Source organism: Bos mutus, chromosome 3 (assembly GCF_027580195.1).
Source record: "Bos mutus isolate GX-2022 chromosome 3, NWIPB_WYAK_1.1, whole genome shotgun sequence".
NCBI classification, from domain to species: Eukaryota; Metazoa; Chordata; class Mammalia; order Artiodactyla; family Bovidae; genus Bos; species Bos mutus.
Window position 1 is genome coordinate 98056726 of NC_091619.1, and position 21097 is coordinate 98077822.

Sequence of the window (21097 nt, forward strand, 5' to 3'; positions counted from 1 at the left end):
GTGGGTTCAACTGACATTTTCCGGATGAATGTCAACCATGTCACGTGCTTATTAGTCATCAGTACATATTCTTGTACAAAATATTTTGCCCCCTTTATAAGTGAACTGTTTATCTTTTTACTATTGAGTAGAAGAGGTCCTCATATGTTCTAGATATAAGTCCTTTGTTAGATACTTTGATAAATATTTTCTCCCAGCCTGTGGCTGGCCTACTGGAGTTATCAATTGGTGTCTTTTTTTTTTCCCCTTGGTGGGTGGGGAGCATGCAGTTGGCAGGATCTTAATTTCCTGACCAGGGATTGAACTCATGCCCTCTGCAGTGGAGACGTAGTGTCCTAACCAATAGACCGTCAGGAAATTCCTTTAAGTGGTACCTTTATGAGCAAAAGTTTAATTTTGATGAAGGTCAACTTGCCAGTTTTCTTTTTTAAAAGTTAGTGCTCTTAGTATCTTGTCTAAGAAAATTTTGTCCATGCCAAGGACACAAAAAATATTTTCCTACATTTTATTTCCAAATACTTTATGGTTTTAGCCTTTATGCTTAGGTTCATGATCCGTTTTGAATTGATGTGGGGGTAATATTTGATTATCCCCAAATTAGTATTACCCCAAATACTAATTTGGTTAGTATTTGGGGTAATACTAACCTTACATATCTAGGTTAAACTGAACTTTGTCAAATATGCCATAAGATTATCTTTGCTAATATTTTATTACTGGTTTTTACACCTATGTTCATAAGGGATAATGGCCTCCAGTTTTCTTTTACTATAATGCCTTTGTCAGATTTTGGTATCACAATTATGCCAGGCTCCTAAAACCAAGTGCAAAGTGTTCCTGCCTCTCCTCTATTTTCTGAACGAGTTTGTCTAAGACTGGTATTATTTCACTAATAAAACCATCCAGGGTCTGGAGGCTTTTATTTAGGACTTTTTGCCTCTACATTAATAAATAAAACTGGGCTATGTACTTTTTCTTCTCAAGTTGTCTTGTTGGTTTGGGCATCATGGTTATTCTATCCTCATAAAATGTGCTAGGAGAGTGTCCTCTTTCTATTTTCTGAAACAATATATGTAAAATTGGGAATATCATTCTTTGAATCTACATGACAGCTCTGGCTTTTTGAATAGTTTAAATAGGTGACACGGGGTGGATTTATTAATATATTTGGGGGCAATAACAATAAACAAGCTTCCCTGGTGGCTCAGTGGTAAAGAATCTGCCCGCCAATGTAGAAGACACCAGAGATGCAGGTTCGAACCCTGGGTCAGGAGGATCCCTTGGAGAAGGAAATGGCAACCCACTCCAATATTCTTGCCTGGGAAATCCCATGGACAGAGGAGCCTGGTGGGATTCAGTCCATGGGGTCACCAAGATTCGGACATGACTGAGCTATGATAGAATGACAAACAATAAACAAAAATTCTATGAAATGCCTATGTGCCCCTCTCTGAATCACTTTTAGACAAGGAAATGAATCCATGGAAATCCATCCCTTCTCCAATCCTCACCAATCCTTGCACCTATACAAAAGCCTACATTTGCAGGATGGATGCCCAGGGCTCCAGATCAGTACTTCAGGTGCCAAGCTCTCCATAAAGATAGGCCGAAGGCAAAGTGAAACAAGGTAAGGTCTCCAATCAGATAAAAGCAGTCCAAGGAACAATGATTTCCTTAACCTCCCTTTCCGAGGGAATATTCACAGCAGGCTGAGGAGGAAAGCTGCCTAATCAGGAAATTTGGCTAAGGCAAGAAAAGCACTCATTTAGGCAAATAACCATAAATTCTCTGACTCATCATTTACTCTTAGAAAGCACAAAGTAATAACTGACAATACATTACAACCTCTGGTGAAACCTATTCCATTCAGCCTCCTCGAACCTACTAGTAGTTATCTCTGGACTCTGTATCCTTCATGACCTTTTGATTATCGCATTCTGAACACATTCAAGTTTATCCCACCATGATATAAGAAAAAAATTTCCCTTAATCACTGTATACCTCTCTTTAACAACTTAGCCTTATAAATGTTTTTTCCTCCTTCACAGTCACATTTCTTGAATGAATTATCTACATTCACTGTCTCCAACATATCGCCTCCTATTTTCTTCAACACAATGCAGATATCCCAAGACCCTAACACCCTATTTTTCCCTCACCCTCCTTACCGCCCCATTTAAGCCATTCTTGCCAGGTTACCAGTGTCTTCATGTAAAACCTTCACCACATTTTTAATGTACCTTTTCTTTTCTGTGCTTGACTATTCAGCAGCATCTGACGGTATCTTTCATTCTTCTGTCTTAAATGACTTTTCTATCCATGAAACTACATTCCCCTGTTTTACCTCTTATCATTTGCAGCCTCTTCCTTCATCATTTTGCTCCTCTGTCCATGGAATTCTCCAGGCTAGAATACTGGGGTGGGTAGCCATTCCCTTCTCCAGGGGATGTTCTGGACCCAGGGGTTGAATTCAGGTCTACCTCCATTGCAGGCAGATTCTTTACCACATGAGTCACCAAGAAAGCTCCCTTTTTCTTTTTCACTCTTCACTTCTTTTCCAGACTTGACTGCTCAGTAGCATCTAACAGTATCATTCATTCTTCTGTCTTGAATGATTTTTATATCCATTAAACTACATTCCCCTGTTTTGCCTCTTATCATTTGCAGCCTCTTTCTTCAATATTTAAGATGCTTAGATGTTGATGGTCCTTAAAGCTCTCCCTGGAAACACTCCTCTCTACACATATTTTACAGATTTGTATCTTCATCCCAGACCTCTCTCCAACTATACAGTTGTATATAGTTTTACAACTATAGCTCAACTTACCTTTCTATTCAGTCTTGCCCTTTTTCTGTTTTTCATTTCAGTAATGGTACCATAAAACCCAGAGGTATTCCTGCTTCTTCACTTTCCCTGACCCTACACATCCAATTATTCATTGAGCCTTGCCAATTCTACCTCCAAAATATTTATCTTTAGTCTGTCAGTTTCACTTTACTTCCACAGCTATGTCCACTAGTCCAAGCCAGCATCATCCTGTAACACCCTCCCAAATGACTTCACTTTAGTTCTGTCCCCCTTGATTCCTAATGCCCTATTAATGCAAATATCATATAATAAGTATCTATTTTCTAAGTGATAGTGTATGAATTTAACAAAACAAATACTGCAGTCAGAAAGATCTTTTTAAAATGCAGAAATAACTAGGTGATTTCTCTTCTTAAAACTCTTCAATGGATAAAGTCTAAAGTCCTTTAGTCTAAAGTGCACAGAGGGCACTACTTAGCTGCTATTATCTTCCTTTCTATCATTATTTGCACAATTCTCAGGCTTGTTGGAGTTTTTATCTGTTAAACATGCCATACTCGCTCTCACACACACCTTTAAGGCTTCACAGCTATAGTTCTCTCTGATTGTTCCTTTGGTCTTTTTATACATTCTTGGACCTTAGCTTAAACCTCATTTCTTCTGAGAAGATTTTCCTACACACAGTTTCCTCAGCCTGCTGCTGCTGCTAAGTCTCTTCAGTCGTGTCCAACTCTGTGTGACCCCATAGATGGCAGCCCACCAGGATCCCCCGTCTCCAGGATTCTCCAGGCAAGAACACTGGAGTGGGTTGCCATTTCCTTCTCCAATGCATGAAAGTGAAAAGTGAAAGTGAAGTCGCTCAGTCATGTCCGACTCTTAGTGACCCCATGGACTGTAGCCCACCAGGCTCCTCCATCCATGGGATTTTCCAGGCAAGAGTACTGGAGTGGGTTGCCATTGCATTCTCTGTTCCTCAGCCTACCTCTATTTAATTCCAACTCTTTACTGCGATTAGTTGCTTGTCTGTTTTCTATTAGACTGATTGTTAGCTGGAGAAGGAGAGATCAGTTTTGCTCACAATTATATTACTAGTACCCAGCACAAACCTGGTTTAGTAGGTACCAAATGAACATTTGATGAATAATCAATAATCAATAATGTAAGTGAATGCTACTTACTGTTTTATTATTACTATCATCATTATAAGGCTCACATAGGGTCTTGCTCATTGGAGTTATATTGATGGAAACTGTCAAATGCAATTATGTCAGCAAAAGAGGCTTTACTGGAAAAAGGATATGCTCTGCTATCACTTATTTACTGACTGTCTTCAGGATGGTAGCTATTCCGCTGACTGATTTTTATTGTTTTTTTCTTTAAGTTTTCAGGACGGGAAAGAGTGGAAGCCATTACCTACCAAGGAAATCCACTTTTATACCATTTATTAAGTGGCCTTAAAAGGACCATTATTCCCAAAAACAAGGTTTTTCCTCTGGCAGCAAGCATTCTGCTGGGATGCACAAAAATTTTCCCTTCCTGTATAGCAAATGTACCATTACTACTGCTCTGGGCATAATGGTGTTTTAGCTCCACTTATTCACACTTGAGTGTGGGTGTATCCTGAGGTCAAGAACCAAGGGGGAAATGAGTGTATATGGAGATATGGTATGCCTATCAAACTCTAAATTTTTCACTCCTCTTTTTTTATTAAATTCAGATGTCCTCATCCTGAGAACAGGTTCCAATGGCAGAATATTTACATTATGCAATAATATTAAGAAACATGGAAAAGAGCACAAAATTTGAATTTATGAAAATTAGGTTCATATTTTCAATAACATATAACTTGTGCCTGGAATTTCACCTACCTCTAAGGACTAGATGAGCTTCCCTAGTGGCTCAATGGTAAAGAATCCGCCTTGCCAATGCAGGAGATGTGGATTTGTTCCCTGGGTTGCAAAGATCCTATGGAGAAGGAAATGGTAACCCACTCCAGTATTTTTGCCTGGAAATCCCAAGGATAGAGGAGCTTGGAGGGCTTACAGTCCAAGGGGTTACAAAAGAGCTGGACACAACTTAGCAACTAAAAAACAACAAGGGCTAGATTTCATGCTTATAAAGGTCAAATAAAACAAGGTATACTAAAGTATTTTATTCTATAAATTTTGACACAGATGATATGTGTTGTTCTCATATGAATGTGAAGAATAGTAAAAACAGTTTGATGATCCTAACAAGATTATTTCTGCATGGTATGAAGAACTCAAGGCTGAGTCAAAAAAATATTTTAACACAATTCTACTACTTACTCTGCTCATAAATCCTGGTCAGTCATTAAACCTTTCTAAATCTACATTTTCTTATCTGCACACCCGAGATAAAAACATCTATTTTACCTATCTCGTAAAAGTTATTCCAAGGCTAAATAGGAAAATACATTTAAAAGCTTAAGGTTTTTTCATATAAAAAGATGCTCCATATCATATGTCATCAGGAAAATGCAAATCAAAATAATATTGAGATAGTGAATTGTCAAACTACTGAACAATTGTGCTTATTTTGCATGCTAGTAAAGTTTATGCTCAAAATCCATCAAGCTAGGCTTCAGCAGTATGTGAACCAAGAACTTCCAGAAGTACAAGGTTTAGAAAATGCAGAAGAACAAATTGCCAACATACATTGGATCATAGAGAAAGCAAGGGAATTCCAGAAAAGCATCTACTTTTGCTTCACTGACAATGCAAAAGCCTTTGACTGTGCGCTGCTGCTGCTAAGTCACTTCAGTCGTGTCCGACTCTGTGCGACCCCAGAGACGGCAGCCCACCAGGCTCCCCCGTCCCTGGGATTCTCCAGGCAAGAACACTGGAGTGGGTTGCCATTTCCTTCTCCAATGCATAAAGTGAAAAGTGAAAGTGAAGTCGCTCAGTTGTGTCTGACTCTTAGCGACCCCATGGACTGCAGCCTACTAGGCTCCTCCATCCATGGGATTTTCCAGGCAAGAGTACTGGAGTGGGGTGCCATTGCCTTGTGGATCACAACAAATTGGAAAATTCTTAAAAAAAAAACAAAAACAGGATGGGAAAACCAAACTACCTTACCTCTCTCCTGAGAAACCTGTGTGCATCAAGAAGCAACAATTAGAACCTCACATGGAACAAGTGACTGGTTCAAAATTGGGAAAGGAGTACGACAAGGGTGTATACTGTCACCCTATTTGTTTAACTTCTATGCAGAATACATTGTATGAAATGCCAGGCTGGATGAATCACAAGCTGGAATCAAGACTGCTGGGAGAAATATTAACCTCCCGTATGCAGATACCACCACCTTAATGGCAGAAAATGAAGAGGAACTAAAATGCCTCTTGACAAGGGTGAAAGAGGAGAGTAAAAAGGCTGGCTTAAAATCAACATTGAAAAAACTAAGATCATGGCAGCCAGTCCTATCACTTCCTGGCAAACAGACGGGGAAACAATGGAAACAGTGACAGATTTCCCCTGCTTGGGCTCTAAAATCACTGCAGATGGTGACTGCATAAAGACACAGCCTAAAAGACACTTGCTCCTTGGAAGAAAAGCTATGAAAAACCTACACAAACCTAGTGTGTTAAAAAGCAAAGATACCACTTTGTCAACAAAGGTCCATATAGTCAAAGCTATGGTCCATATAGTCAAAGCTATGGTTTTTCCAGTAGTCATGTACAGCTGTGGGAGCTGGACCATAGAGAAGGCAGAGGGCTGAAGAATTGATGGTTTTGAACTGTGGTACTGAAGAAGACTCTTGAGAGTCCCTTGGACAGCAAGGAGATCAAACCAGTCAATCTTAAAGGAAATCAACTCTGAATACTCAATGGAAAGACTGATGCTGAAGCTGAAACTCCAATATTCTGGCCACTTGATACAAAGAGCCAACTCACTGGAAAAGACCCTGATGCTAGGAAGGATTGAAAGCAGAAGATAGCAACAGAGGATGAGATGGTTGGATGGCAAAATCAATGCAACGGACATGAACTTCAGCAAATTCTGGGAGATGGTAAGGGGCAGAGAAGCCTGGCATGCTGCAGTCCACGGGGTCACATAGAGTCAGACACAACTTGGCGAATGAACAATAACATGGATGCCAGGAGCAGGAGCTCCGCCCATGGCAAAGGTCAGAGGAAGGAGGCTCGGCATACGCAAAGGCGGGATCGAGCCTCAGGAGTCCCCCTGGAAATTCTCGAGCATCTACCCCCAAAACCAGAGTCTGCCTACTTTCTGCTTTGTGCTCTCACCTACACCTCCGACTTTACGGGGGGCTGTCCCCCACTACCTCTCTCTGAAAAAAGGAGTTAACTTACGGCTCCAGTTAATAAAGTTCCTGGGTGTGATAGTGTTTCAACCTACAAACTCCTCTGGAAGTCCTCTAGCCTGCCTGAATAGGTTTTTCCGGCCACATGTGATTGCTCAGAGCCTCCCAACTGTGAGAGGCATGAGATGTTCTAAACTGTCTAAATACAGATTCCTTTGAGCAGTTAAAAGATTGATTATAAATTGTATTGGTGAAGGGTTTGTCACTTATTGGGCCAATGTTTGCTGCTAAGTCTCCATATCCCTTACCTGCTGTGTCCCTGGCAGTGTATTGATTGACATAATTGGTGTAAGTAGTAGCTTTAATGTTTGTAACCTTGGACCCTTGAGTTAATTCTTTTTCTTGTTATAGCCTACCACACCCTTGCCCTATAGGAATGCAACTTTATCTAATGCTTTTGGAGGGTGGCGCCTGACTAATCACCTTTAGAGAAAAATAAGTTTTCTGAAGAAAGAGTCTTAAAATGTTAACAGGCCTCCGGGCCAGAATATGATGCAAATCACCTAAACTTTTGCATATGATAAGTTTGCAGGAAGAAAGCCTGGCTTACTGCATGACTCTACACCTTCCCCCATTATCCTCTATGCATAACTTAAAGTATAAAAACTACTTTGGAAAATAAAGTGCGGGCCTTGTTCACCGAAACTTGGTCTCCCCATGTCGTTCTTTCTCTCACCTTCTGGCTGAATTATTCAGCCTCTTTTCTCCGCTGAATTTCCTCACTGAGCTATCCTTATTTAACCACTCTTTATATCCTTAATTAACATTTAATTAAGCAATTGTTTCTTGATCCTTGCCGACGCCGTCCCCGCTTCGAATTCCCTGGATCCACCGGGGCTGGACCCCGGCACAAGGCTTTTCTGTTAGTCATGTACGGATGTGAGAGATGGACCATAAAGAAGGCTGAGTGTCAAAGAATTTATGTTTTCGAATTGTGGTGCTGGAGAAGACTTGTGAGAGTCCTGTGGACTACAAGGACATCAAACCAGTCAATCCTAAAGGATATCAACCCTGAATATCCATTGGAAGAGCAGATGCTGAAGCGCCAATACTTTGGCCACCTGACACAAAGAGCCAACTCACTGGAAAAGATCCTGATGCTGGGGAGGATTGAAGGCAAAAGAAGAAGGCAGCAACAGAGGATGAAATGGTTAGATAGCATCACCAATTCAATGGACATGAATTTGAGCAAAATCTGGGAGATAGTGAAGGACAGAGAAGCCTGGCATGCTGCAGTTCATGGGGTCACAAAGAATAGGACATGACTTAGCAACTGAACAACAACATCACTACACACCTATATGAATGGCTAAAATCTGGAACACTGGCAACACCAAATGCTGGTGAGGATATGGAGCAACAGGAAATCTCATTCATTGCTGGTGGGAATGCAAACTGGTACAGCCACTTTGGAAGACAGTTTGGCAGTTCCTTATAAAACTAAACATAGTCATACCCTGGTGGTCCAGTGGCTAAGACTCCATGCTCCCAATGCAGGGGACCCAGATTCGACCCTTGGTCAGGGAACTAGATCCCACATCCTGCAACTAAGAGCTCTCATGCTGCAACTAAAGATCCTGCATGTCACAACAAAAATCAAAGATTCCACATGCAACAACTAAGACACTGATGAAAGAAATCAAAGATGACATAAACAAATGGAGAGATATTCCATGTTCCTGGGTTGGAAGAATCAATATTGTGAAAATGACTATACTACCAAATGCAATCTACAGATTCAATGCAATCCCTATCAAATTACCAATGGCATTTTTCACAGAACTATAAGCAAAACTTTTTCAATTCATATGGAAACACAAAAGACACTGAATATTCCAAGCAATCTTGAGAAAGAACAATGGAGCTGGAGGAATCAACCTTCCTGACTTCACAATACAACAAGGCTGCAGTCATCAAAACAGTATGGTACCGGCACAAAAACAGAAATACAGACCAATGGAACAAGACAGAAAGCCCAGAGACAAGTGTATGCACCTATGGGCACCTTATCTTTGACAAAGGAGGCAAGAATACACAATGGGGAAAGACGGTCTCTTCAATACATGGTGCTGGGAGAACTGGACAGCTATGTGTAGAAGAATGAAATTAGAACACTTTCTAACACTGCTGCTGCTGCTGCTAAGTCGCTTCAGTCATGTCCAACTCTGTGCGACCCCAGAGACGGCAGCCCACCAGGCTCCCCGGTCCCTGGGATTCTCCAGGCAAGAACACTGGAGTGGGTTGCCATTTCCTTCTCCAATGCATAAAGTGAAAAGCGAAAGTGAAGTCGCTCAGTCGTGTCCTACTCTTCGCGACCCCATGGACTGCAGCCTACCAGGCTCCTCCATCCATGGGATTTTCCAGGCAAGAGTACTGGAGTGGGGTGCCATTGCCTTCTCCGTCCTAACACTATACATGAAATTAAAAGACGCTTACTCCTTGGAAGGAAAGTTATGACCAACCTAGATAGCATATTAAAAAGCAGAGACATTACTTTGCCAACAAAGGTCCGTCTAGTCAAGGCTGTGGTTTTTCCAGTAGTCACGAATGGATGTGAGAGTTGGACTGTGAAGAAAGCTGAGTGCTGAAGAATTGATGCTTTTGAACTGTGGTGTTGGAGAAGACTCTTGAGAGTCCCTTGGACTGCAACGAGATCCAACCAGTCCATTCTAAAGAGGATCAGTCCTGGGTGTTCTTTGGAAGGAATGATGCTAAAGCTGAAACTCCAGTACTTTGGCCACCTCATGGGAAGAGTTGACTCATTGGAAAAGACTCTGATGCTGGGAGGGATTGGGGGCAGGAGGAGAGGGGACGACAGAGGATGATGGCTAGATGGTATCACTGACTCGATGGACATGAGTTTGAGTGAACTCTGGGAGTTGGTGATGGACAGGGAGGCCTGGTGTACTGCAACTCATGGGGTCACAAAAAGTCGGACACAACTGAGTGACTGAACTGAACTGATACTATATACAAAGATAAACACAAAGTGGATTAAAGACCTAAATGTAGGATCAGAAACCATAAAACTCTTAGAGGAAAACACAGGCAGAACACTGTATGACATAAACCATAGCAAGATCCTCTATGACCCACCTCCTAGAGAAATGAAAATAAAAACAAAAATAAACAAGTGGGACCTAATTAAACTTAAAAGCTTTTGTACAGCAAAGGAAACTATAAACAAGGTGAAAAGACAACCCTCAGAATGAGAGGAGATAATAGCAATGAAACAACTGACAAAGGATTAATTTCCAAAATATAAAAACTGCTCATTCAAACTCAATACCAGAGAAACACACAACCTAATTAAAAAGTGGGCAAAAGACCTAAACAGACATTTCTCCAAAGAAGACATACAAATGGATAATAAATACATGAAAAGATGCTAAACATCGCTCATTATTAGAGAAATGCAAGTCAAAAACTACACTGAAGTATCACCTCAAACCTATCAGAATGGCCATCATCAAAAAATCTACAAACAATAAATGCTGGAAAGGGTGTGGAGAAAAGGGAATCCTCTTGCAAGGTTGATAGGAATATAAATTGATACAGCCACTACAGAAGATAGTACAGAGGTTGCTTAAAAACTAGGAATTAAACTACCATATGCCCAGCAATCCCACTACTAGGTATATACCCTGAGGAAACCAAAACTGAAAAAGACACATGTTCCCCAGTGTTAACTGCAGTACTATTTACAACAGCTAGGACACAGAAGCAACCTAGATGCCCATCAACAGATGAATGGATACAGAAGCTGTGGTATATATAAACAATGGAATATTACTCAGCCATAAAAAGGAATGAATTTGAATCCATTCTGATGAGGTGGATGAACCTAGAGCCTATTATACAGAGTGAAGTAGGTCAGAAAGAGAAAAACAAGTATCAGATATTAACACATAGATATGGAATCTAGAAAGCTGGTGCTGATGAACCCATTACAGGGCAGCAATGGATACACAGATATAGAGAACAGGCATATGGTCACAGGGTGGAGGGAGGAAGGAGAGGGTGGAACAAATGGAGACAGTGACATGGAAACATATACACTACCATAGGTAAAATAGATAGCCAATGGGAATTTGCTGTATGATTCAGGGAACTCAAACCAGGGCTCTGTGACAACCTACAGGGGTGGGATGGGGTGGGAGGTTCAAGAGGAAGGGGACATATGTATACCTATGGCTGATCCCTGTTGATGTATAGCAGGAGACAATACAATATTGCAAAGTAATTATCCTTCAATTAAAAAATAAGTGATTTTTTTTAAAAAGCTAAAATACTCTTATTTAACCCAGCAATTGCACTCCTTCATATTTACCTGAAGGAACTGAAAACTTATATCCACATAAAAACCTCCACATAGATGTTTAGAGCAGCTTTATTAATAATGGCTAAAACCTAGAAACAATCAAAATGTGCTTCAGTAGGTAAACAGATAAATAAACTGCAGTATAGCCAGACAATGGAATATTATTCAGCACTAAAAAGAAATGAGCTATTGAGCCATGAAAGGGCATGAAGGAAAGTTGAATGCATGTTACTAAGTGAAAGAAATCAATCTGAAAAGGCCACATACTGTATGATTACAACTATATGATGTTCTAGAAAAGGCAGAACTATGGACACAGTAAAAAGATCAATGATTGCCAGAGACTGGGGGAGGGGGAGATGAACAGGTAGATCACAGAGGATTTTTGGGGCAGTGAAAATATTCTGTGTATTATAATGACATATATATGTCATTATACATTTGTCCCAACCCACAGAATATATAACACCAACAGTGAATCCTAAAGTAAACTAAGGCCTTTGGGTGATTAAGATGAAATTGATGTAGGTTCAGCCTTGGTTAAAAAACAAACCAAAAAGTACCATTCTCGTGAATGGTATTGGTAATGGAGAAGGATATGTATGTGTGGGGGGCAAAAAATACATAAGATATATAAAAAAAAATTTAGAGTTTGATGGTCTGAATTATCATTAATAATAAGTTGCATTTTTCTAATCTGGCCCACCTCCAACAGGGTTTAAAAGCTAATGGATGAATTGCTATTCTCCAAATACTAACTCTGCTCCCAAAACTCAAGGATATATTGTTTAGAGTCTCTGTAATTTTTATTATCATTTTAGATCCCTCAAGTTATCATACTTTGACACTGCCTGCCAAAAATGATGTATCTCTCTTTTCTTGAACTATATTCTTAAGTGGCAAAGAAAGCTGTAATACTAAATTCTAAAGAAATAACTAATCACTCCCTTTCACTTTTCCACAAAGCAAACTTCTAAAGGTATTACACACAAAACAAGATGGTGCTGCTTACTTGAGGAATCAGTGTCTATATGCATTACTCATTATTCACAATGACAAAACCCATAAAGTATTTCCAAGAAAAGACAAAAGCCAAGTGTCTAAAGGCAATAACCACTACCCCCACAAGTAAATATGCAAGCCAAGAGTCACAAGGCTGGCGTTTGTCCTTTCTATCAATAGCCACCAGCATGGAGATGACTATGATCAAAGCTATCTCTGCCTAAGGCTCCCAGTCAGAATCCCCTTCACATTTTCTATTTGAATTCTCACTTATATTCGTTCATTCCTCTTCTACTAAGTAGCAGCACCCTTCCCAGAAAAGGAAACTAATAGTTCCCTGCTGGCTCAGCTGGTAAAGAATCCACCTGCAATGTGGGAGACCTGGGTTGGATCCCTGGGTTGGGAAGATCCCCTGGAGAAGGGAACGGCTACCCACTCCAGTATTCTGGCCTAGAGAATCCCAGGGACAGCGGAGCCTGGTGGGCTGCCGTCTATGAGGTCGCACAGAGTCGGACACAACTGAAGCGACTTAGCAGCAGCAGTACAGTCCATGGGGTGGCAAAGACTCAGATATGAATGAGAAACTTTCACTTTCAAGAAACATAACTCAACTTTCCACTCCATTGGAGGTGGGTAGAGGGCTGGGTTTTGGAGACAACTTCTCAGCTAACATATAAAAGCACAGGGGGGTGGAGTGCGGGGAGAGGGTATTCTCCACAATTAAAAGACTAGATATCTCTTCACAGAACTTGTAAGTAAATTCATATAGTGTGGCTCACATAAATAACACTGTTTGGAGCGACAGCAGGAGTGGAGAAAAACACTCAAGGGGCCCCTCGGAATCCACTGCTGATAACAATACCATCCTATATTTCAGTGACCAACTGGATGAAAGAAGACAAGAAATATTTTATTATTTTTTAAATTACACTATTAAATATAGAAAAAATGCATGTAAGCATACAACTCAAATTTTTGAAAACTGAACACACTAGTGTAACCAACAGCCAGGTTTTTAAAAAACGAATTATAACCCATCAGTCTAGAAGCATCTTCATGTCCCCTCTTCCAGTCACTACCTACACTCCCCAGGAAAACCACTATCTTAATTCTCAACTTTATAGGTCAGTTTTGCTTTTCAGACATCTTCTTTACATGGAATATAGAGTATATCCTTTTCTGCATCCAGCACTTGTGTTCAACATATGTCCAATTCAAATCTCAGAAGGCAACAAGTAAATGCAAGTGTTACAATATCTGAAGAGATAATGGCTAGAGTGTCAGTCACTCAGTGGGTGTCTGACTCTTTGTGACCCCATGGACTGTAGCCCACCAGGCTCCTCTGTCCATGGAATTCTACAGGCAGGAATACTGGAGTGGGTAGCCATTCCCTTCTCCAGGGTAACTTTCTGACCCAGGGATAGACCCCAGGTCTCCACATTGCAGGCAAATTCTTTACTGTCTGAGCTACCAGGGAAGCCCCAATAAGAAGCCTAAGACCCAAAAAGAAATACTGAACAAGAAAACTAGCAAAGGTACATAAGTTTCAAAAAGTACTGACTATATAAAATAACAACAATAAATAGAAATAACTAACTTGTAGAATTTTTAAAAAAGAACTAAAATGCTAAACAAAAAATAGCGTGTATTTTTGGAAGGGTTGATGAGAAAGAAGGAGTCTCTTTTTCAGGAGGGGGGTTAAAATCTGAATTTGTTGTAACTCACCAGTAGAGTCAGAAAAATCAAACAAGAACCCAAGCCAAAAAACTAATCAGTATTTTTAAATGGCAAAGAAGAATCAGAGCAGTAAAGCATGGACATGCAGGACATGGAATGCAAGAAACAGTATGGCAGAAACCATGTATGACAAATGTAAATGGACAAGTTTATCAGTATAGACAGGGGGAAAAAAGAAGCTACTGCAAGCCATTAGAAACAGATACACCAAAAGCAAAATGACACTGGAAAGGTTAAAATAAAGGGATAGTTGGTTTTAGAAAAACTAGTGAAACAGATCTCAAATAATACAGAAAGGAAACACATCAAACTAGTAACAGCTTATTAAAAGAAAACCAAAGAATCAAAGAAACAGAGATCTTCAAGACATTAGAAAAAGAAACAGAGGAACCTAAGAACAACAGTGGTCTTTGAGATACAAATATTGCAAACTCAAATACTTTCAGAGGCCAGTAAGGTCACATATTTCATCAAATCTCAAAAACTACTAACTGCAACAGATGCCATTATTTTAGGTATCAGTCAAAAAAAAAATTAAGCAAAACAAAATAACCACTGTCAATTAAACTATAGCAAACCATCAAAAGTAACATACTGCCATTTCAGAGCTGTTAAAAAGTAAAAAGATGAGAGCCTTAAAATGATAAAATACAGTAAATGTATGAAACAACAAAATATAAAATGAAAAATGTTTGATGGTCAATTTTTCTTAAAATCTACAAAATTAGTCAAATAAAACACATCTACAGGAAGTGGTCTGCAGTCCTTCAAACTGTGATCCTGATTCACACAGGAGAATACAAGAATTTAACACAGAGATGATAAGGTGCTGTAATTTTAGAATATTATAAGATATTCTATTCATAATAACTCCATGTATAAAAATATGCACTGTTAGTGAAAGTATGTTGTTAAAAGAGTAAAGTCTAAGAAGTAGAAGAGAACTCTAAAGTTCTGAAGCTGACTCAATTTTCTGCAAAGATGTTGAAATTATCCACGATGACATTAGTTGCTACATGGGAATGATGACCAAGAGGTTGATAGGTACAGAAAGGAGAGAACAACACTTAAGAATGAGAAACTGTTGGAGAACATAAATGAATATGGAAAAAATAATCCAAAAAAAAGTCTGTTTTGACTGTAACATAGGAGTATACTATAAAGCACAGAGCAAAAAAAGAAAGCATATAGATAAATCACTCAATTTTTAAAGGCATCCAATTTACTGACATGATGAAAATATTTAATGGTACTAAGGATTGATGAGTACAACTGCAATTTTTCTTATTTTATCAAACTTCCCACATAAAGAATAACAAAATTTAGAACACCAGGAGGAAATTATTAGGTTACATGATTATTCATGTCGCTATCATTTTAAAAATGAAATAACTTTCAAAAAGAATGTTTGAAATCTAGTTGGTTCTTAAAGATTTTTGTTTTTAAGACTAAAATCTAAACTGAATTGCATCTTGTATGATGATCATAATTTATTAGGATAGTCATAATTTTCAAAATTAAAAATCCCAAGAAAGCTCTGTGAACAATAATGCTTCCCAGTATGTATTATGCTATCATATGTTTTCCAAACAGTCAAGTACCCCTGAATGATGGCACTTGCACTTTTGAACATCAAAGGTAGAAAATCAAGAAAGAAACATTACACAGTTTTTGCCTGAAGGCGCAGCATATTCTCAGTTCAAAATCTGGACTCTATACAATGATGGGCAATTACTTTGTTTGCCTTACAGGCAAATACTTACCACGTTACAGAAATGATGACACTAAGAGAGCTGACAATAAAAGTTTGTATATGGTGGCTAGTCAGGTGACCCTTCAAAGTTAAAATAACCTCCATAAAGTTGACTGGAAAATAGCACAAATAGAAAAGCACCTTCTTCCATCCACAAGGAATTGCAATCTCAAATCTCTCACACTGCAGCTGCTCCAAAAGCAGCAGTAAGATGAGAGCCAATTTTTACCATATGGAAGACCCAAACCTCAACTGCTCTTCAAGTAAAATGATGTCAGTCCCTACACAGGATGGAGGCTCCTCCAGTTTAAAAGAAAAATGCTCACATAATCTCCCAGAGGTCTAAAAGGACCCAGGGGTGCTGTAGTGTGTGAATGTGCGGGCTGAAACCACTATAGATCTTTTTTCTATTATTAATAAGTATGAAGCCAGTTGAAAAAGAAGCCACTAGCTGAGCAAGACTCAAGATCACCCAACTGTGAAACCCATCCAACCTATGGATTTCCATACTTGTGAGTCAATATATTTCTTTAATACTTCAACCACTTAGGGTCAAGTTTTCTGTTACTTTCAGTTCTGCTTATTCTGACCTATATCTGTAGCCCAGTCACTTTTACAAGCTGTTTGTCCCTGAGAAGGTACTGAGCTTCATATATCTGAAAAAGAAAGGCCAATCAGAACGCCTGCAATGCTATCATTCTCTTCCAATCTATTAATCATTCTTGCCTTTTGGACCACAACAGTCTCCTAACTGGTCTTCCTGCTGCAGCCCTTGCCTTTTACTCTCAAATGTACTAAGCAAAGTCAGACAGAGAAAGACAAATACTGTATGGTATCAGTTATATGTGGAATCTAAAAAATAATACAAATGAAAGTATACACAAAACCGAAACAGAGCCACAGATGTAGAAAACAAACCTGTGGTCACCCAAGGGGAGAGGGAAGTGGGGAAGGACAAATTAGGGCTATGAGATTAACAGATACAAGCTTACCATGTATAAATTAGATATGTAACAAGGATATATTGTATACCACGAAGAATTATAGCCATCATTCTACAGTAACTTCTAATGGAGTATAATTTATAAAAATACTGAATTCTGTACACTTGAAACTAATATCAATACTACAAATCAACTATACTTCACTATTTTTTAATTTATTTTTTATTGAAGGATAATTGCTTCACAGAATTTTGCTGTTTTCTGTCAAACTTCAACATGAATCAGCCATAGGTATACATATATCCCCTCCCTTTTGAAACTCCCTCCCATCTCCCTCCCCATCCCACCCCTCTAGGTTGATACAGAGCCCCTGTTTGAGTTTCCTGAGTCATACAGAAAATTCCCGTTGGCTATCTATTTTACATATGGTAATGTAAGTTTCCATGTTACTCTTTCCATATATCTCATCCCCTCCTCCCCTCTCCCCATATTGCTAATTCAATATTTTTTAATTTTAAAGAGAGGCATTGAGAGTTTTTCAAAATGTGACCATGGTTAGTTATATGGTTAGCATGGGGCAGAACTATAATTTGAATCAACTTTCTGTTTCTTCTTTAAAATTATCTATACCTGAAAATGCAGATAATATGTATTTGTCCTCAACATCATGATGACTGACTGAGGTAATGTATAGTCCAACAATGTAGGAAGCAAAACAGGCGCACCATGAGTGCCCTGTTTACTATGCTGGTACCTCTCAGGGCTTCCCAGGCGGTACAGGGGTGAGGAGTCCCCTGCCAATACAGGAGACACAGAGACACAGGTTTGACCCATGAGTTGGGAAGATCACCTGGAGTAGGAAACGGCAACCCACTTCAGTATTCTTGCCTGGAAAATTCCAAGGACAGAGGAGCTTGGTGGGCTACAGTCCATGGGGTTGCAAAGATATCTCTCAGGAAACCTGGCAAAGAAAGTTGGATGATCAAAGTAGACTGCATCTTCACAGATTTTCTGGAAAAGTTTTAAGAAGTCTAACTTGTTCACCAAAAAGCTGTTAGTAAGGCCCAGATATTCATTTGGATTTTCATCTTCTCCTCTGAGGTTACCCGGTAGATTATCTGGATCACTGGGTGAAGTGAAAGTCGCTTGCTCATGTCCAACTCTTTGCAAGTCCGTGGACTGTACAGTCCAGGAATTCTCCAGGTCAGAATACTGGAGTGGGTAGCTTTTCCCTTCTCCAGGGAATCTTTCCAACCCAGGGATCCAATCCAGGTCTCACACATTGCAGGTGGATTCTTTACCAGCTGAGCCGGCAGGGAAGCCCAAGAATACTGGAGTGGTAGCCTATCCCTTCTCCAGGGGTTCTTCCTGATCCAGGAATCGAACCTGGGTCTCCTTCATTGCAGGCAAATTCTTTACCAACTGAGCTATCAGTGAAGCCCGGACCACTGGGTACACTTTAGCTTTTATGTGTTTATGTAAACAAATCTAAAATCAGCTTTTAAAGTTTTATGTTAACAATTTACCTGTTTAAAACAAATAATCTAAACTGCTGCTTTTCAAGCATTACTTCTATTTCAGAATGTTCCAATGCAGTCTTCTAGAGAGTAAAGTGAAAGTTCCTAAGTCGTGTCCAACTCTTTGCAACCCCATGGACTATACAGTCCATGGAATGCTCCAGGCCAGAATACTTGAGTGGATAATGGATAGCTATTCCCCTTTCCAAGGGATCTTCCCAACCCAGGGATCAAGCCCAGGTCTCCCACATTGCAGGCAGATTCTTTACCAGCTGAGCCACCAGGGAAGCCCAAGAAAACTGGAGTGAGTACCCTATCCCTTCTCCAGTGGATCTTCCCAACCCAGGAATCGAGCCGGGGTCTCCTGCATTACAGATGGATTCTTAACCAGCTGAACAACCAGGGAAGCCCCTTCTAAATAGTAAACTTGCAACTAAAAAAAAAAAAGAGGCTGTAAGAAAACACTTTACAGTGCTCTGTGATCTGGCAATTTGGAACTCCTGCTAGATAGAAACAAAGAACTGAGAGGAAGGGCATCAGTAAACAGGGTACCAGATATTAGAGACTGACTCAGTCACTAGGAAGGAAATAACTGATTTAACACAAAACAAGCACAATAATTGAAAATATTGCCCATTCAAAAAACAGAATTCCCTTTCTGAATCCTGGAAACTAAAGAGAAATAAAGATATAAATAGGTAATGCACTTAAATGTGCTTACAAGCCAGCCATTTTTTTTATTAACAGCTACTTGAACACAAATCACTATTTATCAGAGGTATTCTGAGTACTTTATAACTACTTCTCAAAATACTCCCAAGAAATCAAACGCCAAATCTTACGGAACCAATTGTACTAAAAAGGAGAAATTAAATAAGGCTTTGACTTTGAAAGCCCGGTGGTACTAAACAGCTGCCGAAGGTGCAGTGGGTGCTCCCAGTAGGCTCCGAGTGCCTGCAATGCCATTAACCAGAAGCACAAATAAGATGACCTACAAATATCATCACTTGTTCAAATTTTACCAATCTTACACATTTTCCTTCTGAGCACTTTAAAGAAACCAAAATAATGGTAATTAAGAATAAGTAAAAAGACCCTAGGTACTTTGTCAAAAAAAGTGCTTTACAAATGTCAAAAAAAAACAAAATCAAAACAAGAGAAATAGCTACATTTCATGACAAGAACTTCATAGGTTGACTGAGGTTTTATCCTGAAACCTTTACTATGTCAATCCTTTAAAACATTCAATGATGAACTAAATGAACTGTAAACAATCTGTCAGCAATGTCTGGTGTCCAAAATTAGATGTGTGTTGGTCTGATTTAATTGCTCCACTCAACATAATGTAAGTAAGCCCAAGCAGCACATTTTTTTCATCAAGACTAAGCCAAGATGATCTACTTTACAAAGCATAAAAAAATTAATCATCAAAACTGAAATAGTTGTAATATGTACTCTTTTAGTGCTAAAGGTACTCATTAAAACTCAGCTGAAGGTTGTCTACCAATATATTTCCCCCTCATTGTTATATTTTACTTACTTCTTCATGTACCAAAATGATCCATGACTTAGGGAGGAGAAGGCTTCCAAAATTGGCTTCAGATACATGGTTATCACATATGGTTACATTATGTATGCAAAGTGATAATTTAGAAAAGTTCTTAAAGCTATGTGTAGGGTTAAACATATATTAACACATATAATTGAATTAATTAAGGGAAAGACGGGCTGGGAGGCAGGCACAGTGGTCAGCAACAGAATACGTTTACTATAGACAATCTGTCAGAAACGTCTGGTGTCTAAAACTAGGTGTGCGTGGGTCTGACTCAATTGCTCCACTTGGGTAAGTAAACCCAAGCAGCAAAATTTTTCTATTAAAGTAGAAAGGTCTTAGATGATTCCTTTAATTAAAATAACACATAATGGAATATAGAGGAACTTAGTAGCATTCTCTCCTGCCTCAAATGAATTAAATAAAATTGAAGCCATCCGTTCAGTATATTTTCAATAGACAGTAAGAGGAAGGAGATTAGTAAAAAAGGCTTTCTGTTACTCACCTGTAACCCTCTCCTTTGTAGAATACTGGAATCATCCATAATAGATAGAAGACCAACAAAAGCCACTCTCCAGACAGCCAGCCACTAGAGCCTACTTGCTTACTGCTGGGGAAAGAGGCACACAATCAAGCTTTCCCCATGCTGTGCCCACGGCTCCACTAAACCAGGTTTCTCTCAGTCCAGCGTGAGTACACAATCACTGCCTCACATCACAGCCACGTCTTTCTTCACAGCAGTCCAGACAAATCTCATCTGAATCACCACCACAAAAGGGGGAAATTTTTCCTATTTGTTTTTCTCTTCCATACATACCCCTTTTGGTTGCAAACATCTGAAGTACCAAGAAAAGGACAAAGCTCCCTGAAAAAAATTCCAATCTTTAATATCCTGACTTCACTGCTTATTAAAAAGGTTTGGCACACAAAACAAGAGAGTCTCCACCTACAGCTACTAAGCTTATAAAATCCGTGTCACGTTTTCCTTTCCCAAAACAAAACCACGCCACGTACATTTTTAAAAAGATAATTCTTCAGAAATACAAAGAAAAACATATTATTCTGAGGCTCTATTTTGAGCTCAGGCTGATATAAAACCAGTTATTGTTTTGACT

General features: G+C 39.4%; 1 protein-coding gene across 5 annotated transcripts in view; it reads right to left on the reverse strand.

Moving 5' to 3' along the window:
• The window catches only part of MAST2 (microtubule associated serine/threonine kinase 2), a 207379-nt gene that overhangs the window by 121456 nt on the left and 64826 nt on the right, over nucleotides 1–21097 (reverse strand). Inside the window, exon 1 of one of the 5 annotated variants that reach the window (XM_070368131.1) lies at nucleotides 20488–20713. The exons of the other annotated variants lie outside the window; for them this stretch is intronic. Coding sequence (XP_070224232.1) covers nucleotides 20488–20526 — 39 coding nt within the window. The 5' untranslated portion in view covers nucleotides 20527–20713. Of the gene's footprint in view, nucleotides 1–20487; nucleotides 20714–21097 lie in introns of those variants that run through there. 5 annotated transcript variants of the gene reach the window in all.